At 40.9% G+C, this 18,624-nt stretch overlaps 1 protein-coding gene across 2 annotated transcripts in view; it reads left to right on the top strand.

Annotated features, from left to right (window-relative positions):
* Positions 1–7,706, top strand: part of Ift80 (intraflagellar transport 80) — a 103,134-nt gene extending 95,428 nt beyond the window's left edge. The window contains exons 19-20 of one of the 2 annotated variants that reach the window (XM_021157702.2): positions 1,651–1,774; positions 6,029–7,706. In XM_021157702.2, coding sequence (XP_021013361.1) covers positions 1,651–1,774; positions 6,029–6,139 — 235 coding nt within the window. In that variant the 3' untranslated portion in view covers positions 6,140–7,706. The remainder of the gene's footprint in view (positions 1–1,650; positions 1,775–6,028) is intronic. The other variant, XM_021157703.2, reaches the window with a different exon arrangement.
* The last annotated feature ends 10,918 nt before the right edge of the window (positions 7,707–18,624 follow it).

Below are 18,624 nucleotides of genomic sequence, written 5' to 3'. Positions count from 1 at the left end.
AAGTTTCAGTGTCTCTGGTTTTATGTGAAGTTCCTTGATCCACTTAGACTTGACCTTAGTACAAGGAGATAGGAATGGATCGATTCGCATTCTTCTACACACTCATATGTTTATATTGTCTTTAATAGCTTGCCCAATTGCCTGTCAATTGTCCATAGACACAGCATTATCCAAAACACTTTAAGGTTTTTAAATTTAATGTGTGTGTGTTTGTGTGTGTCTCAGGGAGAGAGATGGGAGTGAGGTAGAGTACACATGCCAAGGCCACAGAGCAAGCGTGGAGGTTAGAGGACAGCTCTGTGGAGCTGGGTCTTTCTCTTCACCTTTATGTTGCTTGCCAGAGTTGTATGGCCAGTACCTTTTCCTGCCAAGCCATCTTGCTGGACCCCCAAATTTTTTTCTAAAGATGTTTTTTTTAGTTTGGCTAATACTGAAGAGTTACAAGTTATAAAATATTAATGTTGTTTTGTCTAAACTAACAGATCTATAATAGCTGGCTCAGGTATTTCATAATTGTCCTACTCATGTCACAGCATACTAGAAAGTGTGAGAATTAATGTGCTTTTGCCCACTACAGTGACTGTCACCCATGCGTTAAAACAGGATGACAGTAAATAGTGTAGATACACATGCTCAGCTTGGATTTTCTTGACTCAAGTCCTATGAGTCGGGAACAGGACTTTGACTAAGTTGAGACCCTAGACAAGCTTACCTGAGGTCATCTGCTTGGGCTGATGTCATCTGCTCACCTCCTTGCAGATTATCACTAGGATAAGTGTGTGGCTTTGGTGTGGTGCTAGTGTTTTCCTTCCTCCCTTCCTCCCTTCCTCCCTTCCTCCCTTCCTCCCGCCCTCCCTCCCTTCCTTCCTTCTTTCCTTCGTAATTCTGCTATTAAATTAAAGGCTTATTTTTAAAAAGCATAGTTTTATAGATACACTGAATAATAAAATGTCAATGGCTTTTTAATATTTTCTTTCAATGTTTAAATTTAATTAATTGATTGACTGATTGATTAATTTGTGTTCATGTGCATGGATAGAAGTCAGAAGACAATTTGGGAAAGTTGGTTCTCTCCATCATATGTGACCTAAGAGTTAAACTCAGGCCACCAGGGTTGGTGGTAAATGCCTTTAACCTGCTAAGACACCTTGCCAGCCTAGCATGCCACTTTCCAAGATTCAAATAGTAATAATAGCATTTAGTCACACTGGTTTTAATATCAGTTTTGTATTTTATAAGATTTTTGATTTGATATAGATTAGAATTTATAGATTTATAAAATGTTGCATTTTATGATGTTTTACCATAAAATGTTGAGTGTTCATCATACATGTCCTCTGCAGTACTCAACCAAACTAGAAATGCAAACTAGATCCAGTCAAACAATGTAGAGACTTGTGGAAGTTGGGTAATCCATACCTTATAAGTAGAGCTAGCGTAATGTACAGAAATGTTGTATTTGTACAACAGGAGCTGGTCAGTGAGCAGGGGTCATTCTCATCTGGGCTTTGTAAACTACATAGATGGCTAACACAGGAAATGGCTTTCCAGCCTGCGGGATAAGCAGAACAGTCATTTGCCCTACCTCTGACTTCAGAACTCTGTTGTATAGACACGGCGATATTGACGCTCTGTAACTTCTCCTTATAGGGCGCTGGAGTTGGCTGTAAAATACAAAACCCATGTTGATACAGTTCTTGCTTATCGTCAAAAGTTTTTGGAGACATTTGGTAAACAGGAAACTAATAAACGATATTTACAATATGCAGAAGGTGTAAGTATTATACAGTGTTTGCATGCCTTATATAAAACATTCATCTTATGACAAAAGTTGATTCCTATGCTAATTTTTTTTAGTAATGTGTATCAGTGTTTTGATAATTAATTTGTCTGAGGTTGGGTGCTATTTTATATTTTCAGATAAATAATGTAGATGCCTAGAAAGCTAACTCTTAGATCTGTTTCCCTCATATAGGAAAAACAAACACACAAAATACATTCCTTCTATCAGCGAAATTTTAGCTTATTTGTAAAACATTTTTATTCTAAATTATGTTTATCTGTGAATTTGTATACATGATTGTACCTGCAGAGGACAGAAGAAGGCATCGGATCCTCTGGAGCTAGAATCAAGCGTAGTTGTGAGGGGCCCATCATGGGTGCTGGGAACTACACTTGCATCTTCTGCAGGAGTATCAGGTGCCACGGAGACATATCTGGCTCAAAATTACATTTTAAATAGCAAAAACTTAGCATCCCCATCTTCTTTCTATGTAATACATAGCACTTGCTAAAGCATAGTTGTAAGCTTAGCCAGAGCAACAGGGTTTCCTGGGCGTGTTCTTAACGCAAACAGGCTACTTTGTAACAAGCTATTTCCTTTGGTGTTACAGTCATCTGCTTTTCTTCCTCACAGATACCATTTGAAAATTAACAACTACAAAAACCACATAACAGGATTTTTAAAAGAAAAAAGTTAATTAAAACTCCCTGATTATTGATTTAAAAGTTCAGTACAGGGAAACAGCGTATGTGTCTGACATCTACTTGCTGATGTTCTGGTATCATTTGGGCCTGTCATCTAGTTATCATCCATATTTATCTAGTTTGCTAAAACTACAGCCATCTATATTATCTCAGAATTCAGAGCTGAGTAGATGTGTGCCATTAACAGCCCAGAGGGAGAGTTCCATTCTCTGCCCTTCCTACCAGAACACAGGATAGAAGGAAATTCAGCTTTACTGAAGACAGCATTTTTTAAAGACTCAGTAGTACAGTGTGCATCCATCCGAGTGCTTGTGAAGGCCACAAGAGGGCGTTGGAGTGTCAGGAGCTGAGTTGTCAGGGACCGTAATCCCCATGTGAGTGCTGGGAACTGAAGTACCCTCTGCCTGTGCAAAAGCTGTCTTAATTGTGGCACCAGCCTCCAGCCTCCTGGGGACAGCGTCTCGTCAGCAGAGATGGCACCACAAAGATGACTCTCTGGGCATCGCTCCATTGGCTTCTTCCCATTTGCTTACCTTCCCCTGGTTTCCTGTCTAGAGAATACAGAAACTGCTACTCTTTGTCTTGTTCTGTCTGACGGTCACTTGTTTGTGAAGGGGCAGTATTAGCCAGAGGTGTAAGCCGCAGCTCTGAGTTGCCTTTCAGTGAAGAGTCCCTATGCCATGCACGGCACACACTGGCTTGTTTCTCTTTTAATCCATCCGTTGTTACAGGAATCCATTTCACTATGAATTGAGGAGAGTTGAGGGAAATGACCCTTCCTGACATCATCTAAGGTGGCTGTGGGAGAGGACATTTGGAAGGAACTGAAACTAGAAGAGAGAGTGTGCATTTGGACAGGAGCGATGGCAACAGTAGTCGTAATCAAGGCCCCAAGAATGCTGCTGTCCCAAGCCTTTTCCTGTCATGCAGCTGGCCCTTTAAACCTTAGGATCCGCTTTTCAGGGCCATCAACCTCACTGATCACTAAATTTGAAAACCCCTAGAAATTCAGCAAGTAATTAAATGGTCATGAGACTTCCTACTTTACACCAGACACTCACTGTCTCCTTCCCTACTTTCAACCCCCTTACTGTGTATGACTTACATATTTAAGAATGTATTTCTTGTCTGTCCCTGTCTTTATTATCTATGAAGATAGTGGTTTTTTTTAATGTTTTCATCCATTATTGAACCCTGTACTTAGACCAAGGCTTGACATAAACAAGTGTTAATATTTGTTGCACAGAGAAGGCTATAAGACAGGATAAGGATTGCAAACAGCTGATAGTTTTAGCAAAGTTCCTAGGCCCAAGGCTGTAGGTCAGTTATAGAGCCCTGGCCTAGCATCTATGAGGTATTGATCCCTAGCTCCACATTAAACAAAGATTTCTGAAGTGTAGCTGATGAGCAGTCATTTCACAGTACTCTGGAGGGACTGGGAGTGAGGACAGTGAGCGCACAGAGACAGAAGGCAGGAGGCAGGAGATGAGAAGTCGGTGAAGAGAACTTGGCTCTGGTTCCTGAAGGCAGTGTCCTCCAGGGGTCAGGGATGTGAAGACGTTAGCCTGAGGCAGGAGGGAAACAGCTAGGGTGAGGGCTAGTAGGTTGCTGAGTATAAGGATGGAGAATTCGTTGAATTCATGACTGATTACCACGCTAATCTTCGTTTAATTAGGCAGCTGACCTTTACTAAGAGTAGGCACGATGCCTACTAGACAGAGAGCCATTAGATACGCATTGTTTAAACACTTTTATGCGACTAAGAATTGACTAGGAATCAAGATAACTTCCAAATAGTTTGGCACTCCCTATAGTAGAAAGAAAGGCTTTTGATGTAGTTTCATTTGAAACTGTCAGAGAACGAGCACGCTTATCTAAAACATACTGTTAAAAATATTTTTATTAGGACTAAATTATCTATAGAACACTGTCCTAAAACTGGATAAATGTCAGGTGAAGTGAAGCAGTCACCTTAAGCAGGCGACCATCAGGTGATGCATTCATTTGCATTTCAGCCAGTAATTGACGATGCCCTCAGCTGAGGTGAGGGGCCGGCTGCTGGGGCAGCGCTGCAGCAGGTGCTTGGTAGAGTTGTCCTCTGACTGACCAGAGAAACAAATGTCTGTCAATTTAAGGCTGGAAGAAGGCCAAGGCAGTCAGCAAAGTTGGTCTCCCTTTTTATAACTGCTTTGTTAAACATGGAAATGCATGCATTGCCATTTAAAAATAACAAGTTGTGGCCTGAAAACCATTCTTTCAATACTCTAATATTTGTCCTGCTTTTCAGCAGGCTGTCATTTGATTCTTAGTACAGACAGTTATCATCTAGGCTAAAAGAAATTCTATTAATTATTAATCAGTCTATCTTATATATTATAGATAAATATGTACAATTATTTTTAAGGTCACCAAAATATCAACAAATTACTTAATGGAAATTTAGATATAGCATATTGAAATAAAAAAACTAAATGATTTCATCAAATACTAGTAGCACAAAATAGACATGCAGTTCTAGTAAGGTTGAGCTAATCTCGTAGTTTCTTCATATGAATCTGCTCAAGCAGCCAGTGCTGCTTTGATCTGGTTTTATGCTGTTTGCTCAACCCTGTGTAAAGGTGTAGCCCCTTTACATGTCAAAGGTGACATTCCTATGTAAAGAGGTAACACCCCTGTATAAAGAGGTAAAAGCCCCTTCATTTCTGACTGGGTTATAGCGTCTTGGGTTTGTTTCACAGTTTAAACTTAGTCTAGGACCCAATTTTTCCCATGTCTTGCCTCAGAAGACACATATTCCTAAATAAGTGATCTCTAATTTTGTTTAACAGTGTATTCCTAAAGAAATAAATATTCCTAAAGAAATGTCTTATAGAACTCAAGGACAGACGAGTCCTTTCCTAGTATCAACTCAAATGAACTTAGAAAGAGATGGGCCTAGGCTAGGGTGTATGTGCCCTTGTCATGGGTAAAAGAGAAACAGATAAAACCCTTTTATCCTTGTGTGTCTCCCGGTGGCACCTGTCATCTACTTCCTCTGATGGCTTTCCTCAGTGACTACCACACCCTTCTGTCACATTAAGGCACAATGGAGCCACTTGTGAAACAACCTTCCCTTGTCTTTCCTTGCAAGCTGGGCTTCTAACGGCTTATGAGATGTCCAGAGCAGAGCTGGTGCAAACAAGCTGGTGCAAACGTACTCTAACTGCCGCTCCGCCCGATCTGCTTTTGTTGGCATCAGAGTGGCTGCTAGACACTGTCCCTAACTAAGCTTCTGTTCAGAGCCTGAGGTTCTGTGGATTGTCACAGAGCTGCTTAGAGTTTTGGTCTTATGAATCTGAGGATGAGTCTTCCTTGTGCTTTCTAACCATTCTCCTGATCTCAACGGTAGCTCTTAGGGTTTCAGCGCTACTTCTCATTAACCTCTCCTTAATCCCTTCTCTGTTCTGGAAGTCATAGCTTCTGTCTTTATTGACTCTTGGTTACTTTGGATTAACTGAAACCACAGGACTTAAGTACGATTCTCTTTTCCCTTCTGTTGTAGCTCCAAATAGACTGGGAGAAAATCAAAGCCAAAATTGAGATGGAAATTACTAAAGAACGAGACCGACCATCCAGCGGCCAGTCCAGCAAGAGTGTGGGCTTAAAGCACTAAGGGCACGCTTACCTCCAAACTAGCTCAGACTAACCAAAGATGTGCATGTTTGTTTGCTTTAAGAAAAAAAAAAGCATAATTTTAAGGCTAGTGCTTCCTCTAGATGGTAGTGCACTTGCCTAGCATACATGAGGCCCTGGGTCTCATCCCCAGTCAAAAGAAAAAGGCATTGTCTTTGAATACGTGCATGCGTTTTCTGTGTTTTTAATACTTAAGGTACGCTCAGAAAGGTTAAGCACAAAATACCTTATATAATTCCATCGTTTTTATTTTTCTAGTCTAATAATTAAGAAAATACTTCTATATGCTTATCTATACCCAAGGAGTGTTGAGTGCATTCCAGTTTGTTTGTTTGTTCCTTTATTTCTGTTTTTTTCAGTATAAATAGGTATTCTTATAATAAAGCCTTGAGTTATTTACAATGTATGTTATTCTATTTGATTGTATGTATTCTATTTGATATATAAATTGTAAAGTATCTTCCATACTTTATGAAACAAAAATACAGGAGAAAGGGTTTGGGGAAAATGGTACAATGTAGATGTATATCGAAGTTTATAGTTCAAATAGCAAACGCTGGGAACAGCTATGGTATCCATCAGCTACAATTAGATAAACCCATGTGCTATTCACGGGCACTGATTAGTCTCTCCTAGAAGGGTTGAGCTGTGGCACATGCCGCAACGTGGATGGGCCTAGGAGAACTTCCACTAAGTGAAGTAGGTTAGACGCGGCACAGACGGCAGTCCTGCGGGGCTCACACAAGGCACTTGGGATAAGCAAGTTCTTCTGGTCAGAAAAGAGACAAGGGGGACAGGCCCTGGAGGAGGGATTCATTGGGTAACGCTGGCCATTGCTGCTTGGGGTGAGAGCTCTAGAAATGGAGAGTGGTGATGGTTGTATAGCATCGTGGATGTTGTGAACTCCGTTGTCCTCTTCAAAAGGATTAAAATGAGAAAGTTTGTTTCCCGTTGTTTTTTTTTTTTTAAACCATATTGAAAAGGTAGTCAAACTGCTTTTGTTGTTGTTGTTACCCTATTGACAAAGTTGGTAAACTGCATTTTCTTCGTTCCTCCCTGACTTCAGAATATTGGGCCTAAGACTTAGAGTCTAAATTTTCAAAACTCTCCTCACTGGATGACCCTGTTTGTCTGGCTTTAATATAATGCATCCCCAAGTCCCCAAAAGCTTTTTAACAGTGACACAGACATCCCTCTAAAGTGCCCTTGACCCTGCTCTTAGAATTGGTGCATTACAGAGCTCATGCACACTAATTGGGAAAAACATCACCCCTTTCCCTCCACTGTAATTTCTCATGTAGGTTTTGTTCATAGAAATGCCCCATAGTTCCCAAAATGTACCTTTTCTTTTATGAAATGTTGGACTGTTCAATTCTTAGTCCAGAGTTTGGATACACAGATATGTTCAATTCATGAAATCTAAACAATTGACTTATATGTTATACATGCTTTCTACATTGTTAAATTTCAGTGTAATGTTTCAAAAGAAAAAATGGTTAAATTTTATGTCTAGTATGTTTACCACAATAAAAAGGTTAAAAAAAAAAGTAATGAAGTCTGTTTGTGTTCTTTGGTAGCTAACAATTCAACTCAGTCTTGACACTGCCTACTAGAGTCAGCAATGGACTCCACAGGCCACAGATCGCAGCTGGACTGCCTTTTCTTCAGCTATTGACTGCCCTGAGTCCCCAAGCTAGCTGCACTCGTGTTTGACATGACTATACAGTGGGGTTCCCATAAGTCCCTGCCTTTCAGGTTGATAATTCAATAGAGTCGTCTGTGGAGCTCCCTGGAGGGCTTTACTGAGATTCTGTTTTGAAGGATAAATGGAGTACAAACAGAAACATGGAGGAAGCACAGAGGTCAAGAGGGAAGAGGAAAGGCACAGACATAACTTTCTCATCCTGGCCTCCTGAATTCAGGAGACTGCCCAAATTCTTCCCCATTTATGACAGGTTTCAGCAAGAAGTGTCTTCCCTGAGTCTTGCTGTCTTGGGTTTTCTCAGTTTTGTTTTTCAAATCAAGGTTTAATTACATATGCATAATTGATTAATAATAATAATAATATATAATATATGCATAATGTTGGCTTCTGTCTTGTTAGAGTCTTTGTTCCTGTGGTAAAACACCATGACCGATAACAACTTGGGGAGAAAGAATTTATTTTTGTTTTCAGTTTCATATTGCAGCATATCATCACCGAAGGAAGGCTGGTTAGGAATCCAAACAGGGCGGGAAACTGAGGACAGGGCTAGACCTCTCAGTTAGCTGAACTCCAGGGGGCCAAATGGGTTTGGAGATTGCATTTATTTATTTGATCAATGAATCTTAGTAAGGCATTTTCTCAAGTCTATCTTTCCAAATAACGCTAATTTGTCTCATGTTGGCAGTATAAACCAGCCAGGTCAGCCATGCTGTTGGCCTTCATCTCCAGCCCCAAACTTCTGCCCTGCGATCTTTTTCTGCCAATCACATCCCATCTAGATTTCATTCCCCAACCACCCCATTTATGATAACAGATACCCTAGCATTCAGGGCAATTCTGAGACTTTGGGAGTTCTGTGCCAGTTACCTTCCTTCTCCCAAAGATCAGGTAGAGTCTTTATTATAGCCTACTCCCTGGTTTTTGACACTGTATTTTTGATAGTTAAAAAAAAATCCATACCTTGCTGAGCATAGCAAAAGCAACATTTGTAATTTCCCAGTGCAGTTGACAGCACTGACACTGGACTCTTGACCAAACAGGCCAGTGTGAGTCACAATTGTGATATAAATGTAACTAGAGATACTGGTGCATTTCCTGAGCCCTATCTAACTTTTATATTGTGAAGGTATAGACCTTCAGAATTTAGAATGACCTCTAGACCTCTGATGAAAATATGGCATCACCCTTTCAGTCATCAGGCATGATTGAAATAAGACACTGTCTGGTCCTCCTTTAAGCCTCTGTTGAGGCGTTAATGTAATCTTGGCATTCTGTTTCATCCACCGGCTCATTCCTGTATCCTTAGGTACCAGCTACATCATCCATTTCCCCCTTTGAAAGGGCATTGGCATTGTGATGACCTAGTTGTAAGCAACAGTACTAGTTAGCAAGTACTTTTCCCTCAGTCCACTTCACATAGTGTAAGCTTCCACTGAGTACAGAACCAGCAAGCTTTGTCTATCCATAACACAGTAGTAGCTAATAATCCATAGACTGCCATGGACTGAATATCCTCTCCAAATCTCATGGTGAAATTTAACTGCCATTGTGAAGGTCTTGGGAAGTAGGACCTTTAAGAAGTGTTTAGGTCATGGGGACCCCACCCTCACAAATGGATTGACGTCTTAACAAGAAAGTGTTGTTAGAAAAATTTTCTCTTATAACAGAGGCATGTGTTCCCTCCCTCCCAACCTCTGCTTGTTTTTTTACTGTGTCTTGCTCTCCACCCCAGTTGGGATGCAAAGAGATGGACCTCACCAGATCTCAGCAACTCAACCTCAAAGCCATGAGAAAGCAATGTCTTTATAATTCATGCATTTTCAATACTTTATTATAGCAACGAAGACGCCCACCTCCATCAGCTGTTTAGGGGTTTAGATGCAAAGGTTTAAAGTCTTGATTTCTTACTCAGGAAGCAATTCTGTTTCCCATACCTGCCGTCGCAGCCCTGGTCTTGAGCGTTGCATCTGGTGCTCCACTTTCATTTCTGTTGCTGTGATCATAAAAGAAGTTTTGTAGAATAAAGAGTTTTTTTCCCCTTACCATCCCAGGTAATAGTCCATCACTGAGGGACTATAAGGCAGGAACTCAAAACAGACCTGATTGCTAGTCTACTGCTCTACCAAGAAACTCCCTTCACAACCAATGAAGTAATCAGGAACTGTATAGGATATGACTACTAGTTGGCTTATACAATTCAGGGAATGGTATCATCCATAGTAGGTTGGACTCTCCAACATCAATTATCTATTAAGAAAACCTCTGCCGGGCGTGGTGGCGCACGCCTTTAATCCCAGCACTCGGGAGGCAGAGGCAGGCGGATTTCTGAGTTCCAGGCCAGCCTGGTCTACAGAGTGAGTTCCAGGACAGCCAAGGCTACACAGAGAAACCCTGTCTCGAAAAACCAAAAAAAAAAAAAAAAGAAAACCTCTTACAGAGATAACTACAGACCAATCTGATCAAAGCAATTTCTCTCTTAAAGATCTCTGCTCAGGTGACCGTAGGTTATGTCAAGTTGACAAAGCTATCCAGGACAGATAGGACGAAGAAATTTAAAGATGGGAAAGAGTGTAGTCACAGGAGCATTCTTCCTGCTGTGAGAATTGTGTAGTCATTCTGCTCCATCCCCTTCCCCTGACACCCCACCCCAAGCCAGCAAGAAAACAGGGGTCTGTCTAATGCAGATCCTCCATCTTCTTGCTGACAACCATGAAGAAGGCTAGCCCTTCGTGCAGTATGTTCCTTGACTTTCTACAATCAATGATTGTTTCCATTGCACGCTACATTCTCAGAATAAAGCCTGACTGTAAGTATCCTTTGGCATAAGAAGGTGGCTGGTGGTTGAATCAGTCTAGTGTCTATGTGTATATATAATATTCCTAGATAAATTAAGCTGATCCAGAGCGTCAGCCTTGTCAGGACCCATTTGAAGCCCTCCCCCATCCTCCATCTCCCAGATCTGCCAGCATCAGTCAGCTCCTCAGCAGTTTGTAAGGCCTTCTTCTGCTTGGAGACTGTGACCTAGACTTCTGTGGGAGAAGTTCCTTGATTCTATCTCTCCCCATTCTTGTTAATTACCATCATGTTCTCAGGCTTTACAGGGGCCACTACAAGAAAGCCATGACAGACCTGATGAGGTTTCTCAGACTGTTGGTGGGCTCTGTAGCAGTAAGGTTTGGTGGGATGCCATGCAGGTGAGGCCCCTTAATAGCAACATTTCCCACGCCCTGTGTGACAGACCTAGTCAGTGGATATGATCAGCATAAAACTGAGTCCTGCTAACAGCACACACCAACTGTTTCATCAGGGCTTCTGTTGAGCATTTACATGGAGACCTGGAGAGCACCTTCAGCAAGGGCACTTTACACTTTTCCCCACAGCTTGTATTCAGTCCTCCAGGATGGCCATTCCCTCTGGAATAGTCACTTGCCGTGTAACTGGATCATGTGTGACTGTCTATGATTGTGCCATGGTGAGCTCTGTAGAGATGAATAGCCTTAAAAAGACTATTATTATAACTGATTTTGAAACCAAGGGCCCAGAGAAACCTTCACAGACTATTTAAGATAAAGATTCTTAGCTGGGCCCACAGAAGCAGAAAGTTATCAAGGCTAGAGTAGGCTACATAGCAAATTCCAGACCAACCTCAGCAAAGTGGTGAGAGAGTTTGTCGTGAAAAACTAAAAGCCAAAACAAAATAGAGATTTCCAAAAAACCTAATCTAATACCAGGTACCCACAAAATGAGACAGCACTTTCATTTAATAGCTATGGGTCTCCTGGTTTCTTGGTTTCACCCTGTCTCTGTGTGGAGTGTCTTCTTGATGGAGAGGCCTTAGCAGTCCCTTTTGCTGTGCCAGGACAACTTCTCTTGAGGTAAGTGACTATGTCTCAGACTTATCAAAATTTGAGCTTAGTTCAGGGTCAAGGTTTTGTACCTCCTTACATATCCAAACCAACTTCCTGTTCTAACACTGAGGCTGCCACCAATTCTCAATTCCATTGATAAAATTACATTTTACCTTTATCAGCTGTAGTGCAGTTACAGTTTCATATCATGAATGACTTGTTTCCATCTATGGTTTTATATGTACGAATTTAACCCCTACTGTCTGATACAGACAGTGACATGTGCTATGGTTTGAAGGTCCCTGGAGGCTTCATGCATTGAAAATTAACCTCCATTGCTAGGTATTTAGAGAATGAAAACAATCTAGCTGACATTTACAAATGAGGGCTGGGAGGTAAACTTGGATAAAATCATTATCATGGCATCTCCATTATAGGGATTCCTTCTCCGAAGAGGGGCAAAGATGGGAAAACAAAACATGTACATGCACCCTCCCCTCCCAGCCTCCACCCCCCACCCCCAGTCTGATGCTGTGTGATGGCCTATTAGGGGCAGTTTTTGATGCTAAGGTCCTGTTCCCCTATTGGTTCTTGAACTGTCAGTAAAGAAAGCTGGGTGGGCAGCGAGAATTGCTGGGCTGGAAGGTATAGGCAGGACTTCCGGGTCCCAGGAGGAAAAGGCAGTAGCAAGGAAGGAGAGGGAGTTTTTGCCATGCTTTGAAGGAAGAAGAAACCAGCAACCATATAAGGTCTCAGGAGGAGCTGGGGCCTGTGGCCACTACTATAGGCTAGTGGCCAGGGATGTTTGGCATGGGCTAGGTGGGACCAGTCACTGAAGTTCAGGGCAGGTGGGAGGAGCAGAAATAAAAATATTATTAAGGGCACACTTTTCCAGGCAGGAGATGTCAGCTCCCAGCAATTGTGTCTTAAGGCAAGTTGAAAAGGAACAAACTGTGTGTGTGTGTGTGTGTTTTGCCCAAAGATTCAAGGGAAGTTGGGTGGGGGTTGTTAGCACAACCCACTTCCCAGAACGAAGGCAAGAGCATAAAACAACAGGCTACATCATATATGCCTTGAGGTTCACCCAGCAGGAGACCATTGCCAGCCTTGTATCCTGGAGTCTCAAAGACTGGGAGCCAAGTACCAGGCTGGACTGATGATTAGCAACAGAGAGTGGACTAACATGGTAACCACTCAGAAAGGAAGGCTCTTCTTGCTGTCTGCACTTAGCCTTTCTCTTTGTGATTGGCATTGCTATGAATCAGAGCCACTCAAGCAAGTCTTGTCATGGCACAAATGTGACCAAACCACAATTTTCTGGCACCAGCTGCTGTCCTAGTATTCAATTTTGAGATAAACTATCAGTGAATTAGCATCAGATCACACTAGAGTGATTTCATGGAACCCACCAAGACACTACTTAAAATTTGAGTTTTAGCATACAAGATGCAATTTAACAATAATCAAATGAGAGACATGCACCTGCCAAGTTCAGGGTGGTAGTAGGGTGGGATGTAGATGGGACGTGATCTGTGTCTCCTTGTGGGATCTGCTTGTCATCTGTGCAGCACATCAGTGTATTAGCCAACCAGCCTCAGTGTCCTCAGGTCTTTCCTGATTATTTAATCCGGCATTCATTACATAGGCATGACATAGAATTTATTGACCGAATAAATGGACTCAATCTCCAAACCCATTTTGCCCCCTGGAGTCCAGCTGACCGACAGCTCTAACCCACTAAACACGTGGGTGGTACTGCAGGTGGTCAGCTCCATCCTGAGTCTCATTAGTGTACTGAGGTTATGTCAGTCACTCAGGACATTCAGAAGGATCAGATATATTCTGTGTAGTATCAGAAAGTCATGTGCCCAGTCATTTGAATATTATATTTACAGGTGATCATGTGTATGTAAGTGTGTGTATGTGTTGGCACATACCTATATATACCTATATATACAGACCTATGTGTGTGTATATAATGTATATAGTTAAGTGTATACATATATGCATATGTATATGCATATATATGTATATGTATGTGTATATATGCCAGGTGTGGTGGCATATACCCATAACCTTAGCATTTGAAAGATGGAGGCAGTAGGCTTGCCAGAGGTCTAAGAAGAGGAGCTTGGTCTACATAGAGAATTTTAGGTCGGTAAGGGTCAAATAATGAGACTCTGTCTCAAAATATTCAATAAAAGTAAAAAAAAAAAAAACCCCAAAAATAACAAAAACCAAAACCCACATTTATCATAGTAGTGCCTCAGCTGCTTTAGCACTATAACTCTTATAATTTTGGTAAAATTTTTCACATGTATGTCAACATTCTGTGTATTTTATAAACATATCAAGTGAAGAACAACTCCTGCCACTGGTCCCTGCTACAGATTGATATTTCCAAAGTTATGTTTTGGACAGAGAATGGTGTACAGAATAGAACATACATTATGGTAAGTATGATTCATGTTCATGGGTCTGTATGTGTGTGAGTTGTGTGTGTGTGTGTGTGTGTGTATGTGTGGTATGTGCACACATGTGCATCTCTGTGTGCACGTAATGGAGGTCTAAGGTTGGCACTGCATCTTTCCCTGATCACTCTTGACCTTGATCATTTCAGTCAGGGTCTCTCACTGAGCCTGAAGCTCATCAATTCAAATAGGTTGGGTGGCCAGAGCTGCAGGGATTCATCTCTCTGTCAACCTCTGATCCCAGGCTGAGGTTAAAGCACAGGCCCCCATGCCTGGCTTTTTACATAAGTTCTGAAGATCAGAACTCAGGTCCCTTGGCTTGCCTGGAAGACACACTATGAGTGAGGTATCTCTCCAGCTCAAGTTATGATAAGTTTTAAAGCACATATATGTAGCTGGACTTAGCTACTTTGTGGGTTCTTCTGTTTCCCACCTTCCCTCCACCCCCATTTTCAGCCCCTATCACAAGATAGGAGAGAGAGAAGGTTAGAGGGGGAGAGAGATATTTCTGAATCTAATTTATTTCTTCTTGTTTCTTCTCTGAGCATGACTACTAACAAGCCACAACTGACCTGAATGACCAACCACCACCCACCTCTTCTAGCAGGACTCTAGCATTTATGTACCCTCTGAAAAATTCCCAGAATTCCAAACATCATACAATTCAGAAACTATCTGCAGCTGGCAAAAGCACGCCTCTGGTAGAGCACCGGGCAAATCATTGTCGGCTGCTGCAAAGCAGCCCCGAATCTCCACACCTGGGATTGCAACAAAACTATTCTGATATTATTTCTATGATTTAAAAAAAAACAAACAAACTTCCAGAATTCTCACTACATATATATTTTAGGATATGATTTACTATAGTAAAAAATTAGTGTGTCTATTGAAGAACATCTCCAAATTTCTCTTTGTAAATACAGACCATATATGCCTTTTAGACAGTGGCTATTGCTCAGTGGTAGGCACGTCTGGAGTGTGTAAGTCCACAAGTGAGATCCTCACTGTGGCAAAAAATAAAAAGATACATTATTCTTTTCTGAAAACAAAGTAAGCATGCTATATAAATCCTCTCCAGGACCATACAGTATCTTAAGTCCATTTCCCTTAAAGTCCTCATTAATAATGAAACAAAATAGAAGTATTGTGTACACCCCACAAAATGTTATGCAATAATAAAATATTTGTTGCTAAAAATTCTTGTTGTTCTGCAGATAAGATTGTGGGGAAAAATTATTGGTCAGGGCTTCACACCATGCATACAATACCAAAGAGAAGGGGGCGTCTCTGCACATTTGAAGAGTCTTTTATCTTCTACTCTCGCCTGAGTTTCCCCAGTGGCTTCTGTATACTGGCAAGTGACTTTGGACTAGAAAAGTTACACAATTCTCCAGACCTTTGACAGCCTCTAACAACACCATTTTTCTTCTGCCTGCTTCTCTGCTCTGTCCCTCTACTTGGCTTGAGCTGCTGTAATATTGTCACCTAATGATGGCAGCCCCGTGTGACACAGATTCACCACACCCTTCTTGTACCATTTTAGATCAAGGGACTTTTAAGAGACTTTTTCACAAACACCCATTTCAGTACAATTTGGGGACGTTCAAAGCTTCAGGTATTCTCAATGATTATCTGAAACTTACTTGTAATAATCTAGAGCAAAACAACCTTTATACTATTTTAATGGATAAACACTATAATTTGATGCAAATGGTTGTAACACATTTCTTTTCTTGTGAGTATAAAAGGTCTCTAAGCTTATCTTCACTTTGAGAGTAGTATCACCAGGAGAGACTATTTAAATGTATTACCTCAAAAGCAAAGAAAACATTTACCTAGAGTGTATTTTTCTCTCAAGTTGACTGGAGCTGTATCAGAATTATTTGTAGTGTGCAGATGAGTAAACAAATAGATTTCCTTCTACAAGAAATCAATAATCCAGAGTTCATAAGACAAGAGCCTCTGTAGTTCTAGCATTAACTCAGGCTGTACCTTAGGTTTGGTTGCCCATGCCTGACCTGGCAAAGGGGCAGCTGGAGCATTATAAGTTTGCCTAATCTATACAGTGAGACCCATTATAAAATAAAAAGGGGAACAAAAGTTTAGTGGGACAAATAATGAATTTTCAAAAATGCATTTCCTCTGGTAAGTATTAAAAAAGCAACAAAATATGACTTCTTGCAAAGGTTAAGAGAAATAGATTTGAAAGTTAGTGTCAGCTACATCATTTTATAGATGACAATAGAATTTGTTTGTTGACTGGGCCAAACCATCCAGAATTAGAACTTTTGTATTGTGTTATTTGGGTCTCCTGAGAGATGAACTCCTGGGCTCGGCGTCCATGGTTTGCCGTTGGCCCACAGTGAGGGTTTAGTTTTGAGAAGCCATGTGGATGTGCTTAGTGTAGAGACGGCTGCACACTTCACACCTAACCTTCCTCAGAGCTTGTCTAGCAGGGAAGCCTCAAAAATCCATTTCTTCTGTTTTCAGGGTATCTTATTTAGAAAGTTTTTTTAAACACCCCAAAATCTATTCCTCTGTAAGTTGTAGAATGTGTGGGTGAGTCAATAGGAATGGATAAGGAGTCCTATCTTCTAAATCTCTATAAAAGAATACTACTCCCACAGGCTTGTCTTATAGATGTTAAAACAGTTATTTTCCCTGGGGTTAGGGTTAAGGTTATGGTCCCTTCTCCAGATTAAAAATCACAAGTGTTTATGAAAGATCCTTTATTTATGACTCGGTTGTAGCATTTCTGAGTGAGTTTTCATGCCCATTGGCCCAGTTTGTTTGCCCTCAATACTGAACGTGTTCTTCAGTGTCTTTAACTTACGTCTGTCCCTGGCCACCTGTCTCCCACTCCATTCCTCCAGCCTCAGGTCCATTTTCCCAGGCCTCACTTCCAAGGCCACTGCTTCAACCCTCTCCTTCCTCAGAGCTTGTCTAGCAGGGAAGCCTCAAAAATCCATTTCTGATCCCTGATGCTAATGACCAATCCCTCAGACCAATCACAGCTCTCCCACCATATTTGTATCTCATGTTAAAAGACATCCCCCCCATCCACCCTCCCAGATCTATCATTCTGTAACTCCAAGTCCTTCCTTGCCTCTCCCAACTGCCCATCTTACACCACAGAGGATCATAATCCAACTCACATGAGCCATGTCTTGTTGGGTTTATTAAAAGCATTTGTTCATTTCACAAATTCTTTTTCATCAAAAAATGCCAAAGAATATTGTAAAAGCTTTAGAATGGCCATGTAAGTATGGGATTTCACAATGGAAGAGACCAGTGTCAATTTTCAAAACATTTTAATTTTCATTATTGTCATACATGTGTGCACGTGTGTGGAGGTCGGGGCACACATGTTATCTATGATGCATGTGGAATCACAGACAACTGAGAATGTTTTGGCACAATCCCCAAATAGATTTTCACCTAGATTTATCTGGATATAGATACCGATGTAGATGACTCTGTACCTTTTAAATTAGTCCCATAAGCATCTTTCTTGACACTTGGAAAAAATAATGTTGTTGCCTTTTCAATACTTGCTAGAGAAAAGTGCAGTTCTAAAATCTGCTATTTATCTTGCTGCTCTGTTGTTTTCTATTCTTCTCCTTTAATCAAACTAGAATCACTATCGCTTTCTCTTTCTACATTTCACTTGAGCTGCTGGATTTGAACTCAGGTTTCCGGGCTTGTGCGGCAAGCACCTTTACCCACTGAGTCATCTCACAGCTCCCATGTCAATCTGATTCATTAGTACTGGAAATCCAGTTTTAAACTCCACAGACTATGTTAAGTACTCTACACATTTCCTATCCTCATAATAGCTTCTATGGTAGGTATTTTACTGGTAAAGAAAATAGGTTTAGACACAGTACTTTACAGCCAGATTTATCAAGCTGGACTAGACAGCCTAATTCTAAACTGCTACCATCCTATATGAAATCTTAGCAATAACATTCTCGCCAAAATAGATAGAGAGCCTATCACAGGGATGCTCTATGTGTGTCCTTCCCACAGTAACTCCCTTTATACTGGACATTCAGTTTCGTTAAACTCTGTGCTTCTCATTTGCATGCTGAGCATGGAAACCATTGTTCCCCCTTTAAAATGCTAACAGGGCTTTTCAGATCTTTTAAAGAAATTCTTTTAAATCCTAAAAATGAGCCAAGTCAGATTTAAAAAGTGAAATAGACAGAAACAACGTGAGTCACTTTTTCAAACATCTTTTATCATTAAACATGTCTCCATCCTACACACAATCTGAAGTCATTGTAGGTACCCACACAAGTTCTATAACTTTTTCTTTTCTTTTTTTTAAATTAGATATTTTCTTTTTTTTTGATTTTTAATATTTTTATTACATATTTTCCTCAATTACATTTCCAATGCTATCCCAAAAGTCCCCCATAGCGCCCCCCACTTCCCTACC

This window comes from Mus caroli, chromosome 3 (genome assembly GCF_900094665.2).
Source record: "Mus caroli chromosome 3, CAROLI_EIJ_v1.1, whole genome shotgun sequence".
Classification (NCBI taxonomy): domain Eukaryota; kingdom Metazoa; phylum Chordata; class Mammalia; order Rodentia; family Muridae; genus Mus; species Mus caroli.
Note: the sequence above shows the minus strand (reverse complement) of the source record. Positions and strands in the feature narration are given on the sequence as shown.